The sequence below is a fragment of the Dermacentor andersoni genome, chromosome 4, assembly GCF_023375885.2.
Source record: "Dermacentor andersoni chromosome 4, qqDerAnde1_hic_scaffold, whole genome shotgun sequence".
Classification (NCBI taxonomy): Eukaryota; Metazoa; Arthropoda; class Arachnida; order Ixodida; family Ixodidae; genus Dermacentor; species Dermacentor andersoni.
The window spans coordinates 188,814,086-188,821,845 of NC_092817.1; the positions used below are offsets into that span (position 1 = coordinate 188,814,086).

The 7,760-nt window shown below is 47.0% G+C and overlaps 1 protein-coding gene across 1 annotated transcript; it reads right to left on the minus strand.

The window, feature by feature from the left end:
* Positions 1 to 2,201: 2,201 nt before the first annotated feature.
* Positions 2,202 to 7,441, minus strand: LOC126531875 (uncharacterized). Its single transcript, XM_050179612.3, has one exon. The coding sequence runs from the start codon at positions 5,946 to 5,948 to the stop codon at positions 3,723 to 3,725; it is 2,226 nt and encodes a 741-aa protein (XP_050035569.2). The 5' UTR covers positions 5,949 to 7,441; the 3' UTR covers positions 2,202 to 3,722.
* Positions 7,442 to 7,760: the final 319 nt, after the last annotated feature.

Sequence of the window (7,760 nt, forward strand, 5' to 3'; positions counted from 1 at the left end):
GCAGGGGAAAAATTTTTGCGGGGGTTTGATATGGGATGCTGTAAAGGATGACGGGGTATGATACAATCTGTGGAAGTGGGAAGCAGTGCTAACAGTCGTCGTTTTCCTAGAGAGGGAAATTGGAGGGACTCTTTGATAGCCGTGATGCTGGATGTTCTTGAGTAGGTTTTATTGCTGAAATGTGCTGCTTTATTTTGTAAAGATTCAAGCTTCTTTATTAGGTATGTCTCATTTTGATTCCATATTATGGAAGCGTATTCAATCTTTGAGCGTACAGTTGTGTAAGCTAATAATTTAGTTGACTGATTTGCTAAATATAAATTTCGCCTGATGATTCCAAGTGTATTATTTGCTTTCGAAATCATTTCATCAATGTGATCGTTCCATGTAAGGTTTTAAGTTAAATGATCACCAAGTTTTTTAATGTAGGCACATTCTCTATGCATATGTTGTTCATAAAATATGAACTTAAGTGAACGTTACTGGCTCTGGTAAATGTCATTGTTTTTGTTTTAGAAACATTAATTTCCTTTTGCCATTGCTTGTACCAAAGTGAAATTTTGTTTAGGTCGGCCTGTAAAATATTAGTATCTTCAGAGGTGATAATTTGTCTGTAAAGAACGCAGTCATCTTCAAACAACCGAACTGTTGAGGTCAGGTTGTTACTGATGTCATTAATGTAAATTAAGAATAAGATTGGTCCAAGTACGGAGCCCTGAGGAACACAAGATTTAACTTGTGCTAAAGCGGAAAACTGATCATTTACGGAAACAAATTGGTAGCGATTGCTTAAAAAACTTGAGATCCAATGAACAATTTTACTATATATGTGAAGCCAGTTAAGTTTCATCATTAAGCGAGAATGGGGAACCTTATCGAATGCTTTCTCGAAGTCATTAAATATGGCATCCATTTTCATGGAATCGTGGACAGCTTGATGAAGATCAGTTATAAGTTCAAATAGTTGTGTTTCACAAGAGCATCCTTTTTGAAATCCATGCTGATTATTAGAAAAAGTTATGTTCAGATAAATATTTCATAACTGCGGAAGATATGATATGCTCAAGTAATTTACCTGGAATACAAGTCAAGGATACAGGTCTATAGTTTGAGGACACTGATCGCTCACCTGATTTGTAAATGGGAGTGATACGACCTATCTTCCAGTCATCTGGTACAATTCCTGTATCTATTCACTGCTGGAAAAGGGTTCCAAGTGCGTGAGTAAATATAAAAAGTGACGGCAAGTGCGTGAGTAAATATAATTGCTGACACATTTTCGTCTGTGGACACGTATTAACGCTTCGGTTGCTCTCCACTATGCCACATAGTTTACACCATGCGACGTTGGTGCTGGGCTGGTTCCTTGAAAGGACTGACAGCCAATTTTCATGGTACCTGGTTTTTTTTTCAGCGCAATGGAAAGCTTACCGGTCAGAGTGCCTAATCGTGAAGTAGTAACGCGGAAAATGCCGAGGAACATTTTTTACCAGCATTTTTCGATCTGCAGGAAAGATGTGAAGATGTAGTCGTTCGCTGGAAGCTTGCTGGAAACCGTGATAGTTGAGCGCGATAGCGATTACACGCCGGTATTAGTGAGAGTTAGACGACAGGCGCGGCCGTAGCCGTGAGAAAGTGTTATTATGTTTATGAAGTCGATGTTCCTGCGGTTCGTGTTTCGCGAAGTGTTAAGGTGTTTCTGCGATAGTAGTTACCTGTTTCCATGGTTTCCTGTCCAACTGCTTTGATATTTAAGAAGTAAAAAACGAAACCAATCGGATCGCAAACGAAACCACGCTTTTGCACGTGATACGCATTTAAGCGTGTTGCCGTACCCATGCGTGCGCTTTCATTTCCAAAGCATACAATAAAGCGCGAGGGGAATAAAATTTAACTGCAATTTTAAGCAGTACTTCTGATGTTCTTAATGAGTGTCGACTTACGAACAGCGATCTCGTAGAATACATCCTAAGTACCGAAATTTCAGCGCCAGGACTCGCCCCGTACTGGTTTTTGAGGTTTCGTTTGCCAATTTAAAATCGTAATTCCTACTTACCTCGCAAACACCCATGCTGGATTCTATGACTAGAATCGTATCAGCGTATCGCAAAACACTTAGGCCAGTTGTCAGTCCCTTTAAGTTCATAATGGTACGTGCTAAGTAGATACTAAAGAACGCAAATTAAGAAACAATGCGAAGCGTCTGCATGAGCAATCTGTATTCGATCATGTTCGTCGAGCTGTTTCATGCACGTTCAACGAGTCCCACTGTAGCGTTTGTTTGATGCCAACAGAAAGAAGAAAAACATTTAAATTGCATAGAACATCTACGGACGGATTTAGGACTGAAGTCCTTATACGTTTAACGCGAATAGCATTCCTGATATTGAGAGACTAGTTTTCTTTCCGCCTATATAGCTGTCTATCCAGACGGCTACCTAAGTGAACACCATGCTATGGCCATTGCATATCTGCAGCTGAATGTGCTGCTCTTAAATAAACCTCATTCGCGCCAGCTTGGGTCCCCTGTAAGCTCACGTCGATCCTTACATGTGGGTACTAAGAGCTTGTGCATTTGATAAAGATTTCTGGTAAAATTGTTGTGGTCGTTACTGGCTTTGCTTCAAGCAATCGCTTGGAACGGTGTGACGCAAGCTGCCATCAACACCGAACCATGAGGCCACGTTCATGTGCTTCGAGTGTAAGCAACGCGCGATAGTTCTAAAAATTCTTTATTCAGACAACTAAAATGATCAATTGCGTTAGGACAAATGTCACGTCCGATTCTAAAGTCTTGCAAGGTTGTAGCGGATAACATAGCTGTTAAAAGCGAGGTTGATGAAATACTCATTGTGTTGTTGGCTTGCATTGACGAGATATAAAAGAAATAGTGATCAGACCATAGCAAAGGAAAAAAAACGGTCTTTCGTTGTTGGATGAAAATAAACGGAAGAAAAAAGAATATTCTTTGGTAATGGAAACCACCAGAGTAGATGCGGCTTGTCAAGCCTCGACATGACTCCTGCATGTCGAGAATATGGGAGAATAGAATGAAAGTGCTGATGAAGGTTCTGGAAGTTATGCAGGATGTAATGAAGAAAATGATCCTCGAGATTATGGCCGCTCTCGCATTAACAGTTTGTGGCATGCGCATGTAATATACTTTTGTGGTATGCAGTACAAAAACGTTTCACGCAGACAGCATTTTACCACTCTTGTGGTGCCCATTCGTACATTGACCCATGACGTTCGAGAGAGCACGCAGAAATTCCGAAGGCGAAATTTCACCATACCACGGGTTCAGTTCCTGCATCGAATTTTGAGTTAGCGGCTACAATGTTCTGCAAGATGACGCGCATGCTCACGAAGCGGCTGGTGTATCAGTACCTTCTGGCTCATTGTTCGTTGTTAATACGGCTGCTATCACGTGTGCGTGCACCTCGAGTTGATCGCAGCTAACGACGCACAAGTAAAACTGAATGCCGCCTGCTCCACGGACAAGCTACAAGCGCACACGTACGAGTCAATAGGGTACTCGCTGTTTTCCGGAAAATCTATGTTTCAGTCTAAAGTTTACGACTGCAAAGACCTGCGGGGCATGGTGAAGGTTCAAGGGTTGGGGGTGCAAGCGTTCGAATGGAGGATATTTTTTGAAAGAAGATGATTCACAACGGTGTTCCACCGGCGCGGTGCACACAGAAGAATGACTTGGTAAGCGAGCCTCAGGGATCCGCAACGTCAGCCACCTTCAGGTACCGACGGATGCGCAGCCAGCAGTCGTGGTTCAGTTGGTCGAGCTGCGTGTTGCCGTCCCGCCGAATGCGGCACTGAACGCGTTCCTCGACGACACCGATAAGCTTCATGAACTCGTGCATGTCGGTGAGGCACGGAAGCCGCAGAGCGCTTCTGATGATGGCCGCTGCTTCGTTTTCGGTCACGTTTGCCCTACGACGAACATTGTCGACGAGCTTCGGGTGCCACGAGACAAGCTCGACGACCCGCGCACAGTACGGTTCGTGGTCTCCCATCACAAACCTGGTCGCTCGGTCGACGAGGCTGCAGTTGCGTCGGACGATGTCCTGCGCAGCGGCGATCTCAGCGCTACACTGTGGGCTGGTGGGAAGCTCCAGGTGAAGGATGCTGTAGTTTTGCGCCAGGCCCGGGTTGAGATGACCGAGGATCGATGCACAGAAAGCCTCGCCAACAACCCTGAGCGAGAGTTCGTAAAGCCGACGGTTGGTGAGAACTGAGTCGGCAAGCGCTTGCGCGTGCTCGTCGCCCAAATGCATGGTCCACTCCAGCGTAATCTTCGCGAGGCTTCGCGAGGACGACAATGCGCGTAACAAGTCCAACATGGCCGACCTAGTGACACTCTCGCCTCTTTCTCCACGGAAGCAGTCGACTTCGATGTTCAGATTAATTTCTTTCAAAGTGGTTGCGCCTTTTATGCAAGCAGTCAGTGACGCAAAGATGTCTTCCGTGAAGCGATCACAGCGCGCAGAAAGCGACGTTACGTGTTTGCAAGAAGTCAGGACTTCGAAAGCGCGTCGTAGACAATTCACGTCTTGGAAAAAGTGTCGCGAACTGACCGTGACGGCGGTGAGTTCTTTGGAATCGGAAAGCGTTGGCACGTCACCGGGGCCAACGTGGTGGTCTTCGATGTCAACTCTGTGGCCAACGCCGCCGTCCCGAATGACTCGGCAAACTTCACGCAGACCGCCGTCGTCGGGAAGACTACGCAAGATAAGTTTTTGGAGGCAGTCGTTACTCCGGAGCTCTTGTAGTAAGGCACAGCAGTCCTTGGTTGAGGACCACGGAATGTCGAGGACTAGTTTCTTTAAAGCGTTGTTTTTCCTCAACGCCGACAGCCAGGGCCGAACGTCGAACGCCTCGATCCCTCGAGCTCGGTACTGGGGAATTAGTTCGCTGCAGCAGCCTGCGAAGCGCAAGCTCAAACTGCGAAGTGACCGGCTGGCGCTGACCACTGTCGAGAATATCGAGCAGTCTCGGCTTCTGGCGTGCCACTGCGCGACGAGGTCTTCCAACGTCGTCATAGCGGAAATAGATTCGGTCAAGGTCCGCAGCCCCGACGGGTTGCTAAAGTAACGCGCTCTCAGAATGAGCTTTCGGAGGGTCGCATTTTCCTTGGCCAGATACTGCGCGAACCATTCGGATGGCATGTTGATGGCGGGGCCGCAGGCGAAGACGCTGGCGCCGACGGCGAGTTCCGTGATGGTGCCGTTCGCGATGAGCGCTTCGATTAGCTTCCAGGCCATGCGCGGACTCATTTCCAAGTCGGCGACGTCAAGCTTAGTAACCCTGGCACTACGCCGTTCCAACAGACGAGTGGGGATCGCCATTTTCGCCTCGCACGGTTCGTAGCCGTCCAGAAACACCAACTCCGAGACTGAGTCCTGTGACCCGATGGCGTTGGCGAGATCCTGTAGGGCTTCCCGTTCGTCGCTCGGTATGCCAAAGATGCTGAGTCTTCTCACGCTCGACGAAGACACCAGGGATTCGAGCAGAGAACGGTTTTTCGCAAAGCAGTAATTCACCTGTACAGAAACAATGCATCGGTGTACAGTCAAGAGACCGCGCATGAGATGCACTGCCTCCTCCTCGTCGTGAAGCGCGGAACGGCAACACGGAAAGCCGCGGCAAAGCACTGGCACCATCGCGATGCTGACGTCGCCGAGGTCATCTCGAGCGTCCTCTCTTAGCTGCAGGCCCGCATGCCATAAGATCTTGTTGCACTCTGTCAGGTGTCGCAGTAGTCGACATACACGGGTCTTCTTATGGGTACACGTCTTGCGAAGTTCGCTGCCGAAGGCGCCTCTCTTCTCGGAAGCCGTCTCGGCTGTCGACGCGGTCGCCATGGGCCTGGACTTGCACACTGCGGCGACTGTCCTTCTTTCGTACAAGTATTGGCTCTTGTCACTTCGTTGCATGCAGCCTATTTAAGTGCGTAGCGCATCGAGCACTCGCACAGATCAGAAGACGCAGCAACAATTTGTCGACATGTCGCCCCAGTGATAAGGGTCCCGATATCGGCCACCAAATTGACAGCATATTTATCATTGCGCTATATGTTCACCATAATCTAGCAGTTCGCTGCAGCCGTGAGCAGCCAAAAAGAAAACGGAAATGCTTCCTCTGCGCATGCGATATGTGACTTTTGCCCCCAAAGAAAATTCGCGAAGAAATTGCTTCGAACACTGCATGCGCCTTCAACAGTCTATGAGGCAAACTAGGCCTTTAGATATACACGCCAGGCTGAAAGCACTATCCTATAAGTGTAATGAAAAAAAAAAAAAGAAAAGGCGATAGGATAAAAAATCATGAGCCATTCTACTGTGTGGAGATGGATGACCAGCGAAGCTGTGTAGCGCATGACAAAGACGTGACACAGAATTTTGAACGAAAGTACGGTAATCACCGTGCCGAAAGGCGTAGGCGGAAAGTTTTCATTTTTCCGGGAGGAGGGCGGGGCTTCGCATCGACTAGCTTTCCGGACGTCCCCCTCCGCCTGCACGCACGCACGCACGCACACACACACACACACACACACACACACACACACACACACGCACACACACACACACACACACGCACGCACGCACACACACGCACATCTTTATTTATTTATTTTATTTTCAATACTGCCACTTTCAGTTGAGAGCATAGCAGGTGGGCATTACAAAGACAGTCATGTTTAAAAAGACAAAAAAACTGAAAAGAAGAATCGACAAGGAAATACCGAAGCACATCCGCCAGGGTAGCATTAAAGCAATAAATGTGGTATAAGCAGTTTTTCAAGCAAAAACATCAATATTACAATAAAGTTTAACAGTGCACAATGAAGCACACTGTAAGAAAAAAATTTAAAAATACAAAATATGATTCGAAAAAAAAGAGAAATAAGCACGCTTCTATACAGAGCATTCAAGGCAAAGATCACCCACAAATTCAAATTAACAGTTCAAAAACGTGTATGCTGTGCACACGAAATGAAGCACAACCACGAGGATGATTTACAACCAGTTTCTCAAGCAAAGGGAATCAACGCCGTATCGATCATGCGCAATGTGCAACCACAAAATAATATTCAAAATAAAAAACCGAAGCACTACCAGGCACAGTATTGCAATCTGCTACAAAAATGGGAATGGAATAAAAAAGCAAGCAAGTGATAGTACACGAACAAAATTATGTGCAATAGCATCAGCAATCGCGTACACGAACGAATATATATATATATATATATATATATGTTACGTAGGAAGACGCAGACGAAAAACTATGTACAAGTATATTTACAAGAAAATGGGCTGCGCTTGGCCAAGAGGCAACAGCCCGCGCTAGCTTCTAATCATCGTCGTCGTCTTCTTACTGCTCGGCTCTTCGTCATTGGAAATACTATCCCGTAGCACTACCCCCGGCGGCAAAAGCGCCGTCCCAGAGCGACTAAAGGCCTGAGTCTGAAGCAGTGTAGTAGGTCTTGAGCCTACTGACGTGCACGACATCACTAGATGCCAGAGTAGACGACGAGGATGACCTCACAGGAGCAATTTCGTACGTCACAGGCGTCACCTGGCGCAGCACGCGGTAGGGCCCTGTGTATCGCGAAAGGAGCTTTTCTGAAAGTCCGACGTGACGAGAGGGCGACGACAGGAGCACGAGTGCACCAGGCGAAAACTGTACATCACGGTGGCGGGCGTTGTACTGACGCTGCTGCGTGGTTTGCGTGTCCGTCAGTCGAG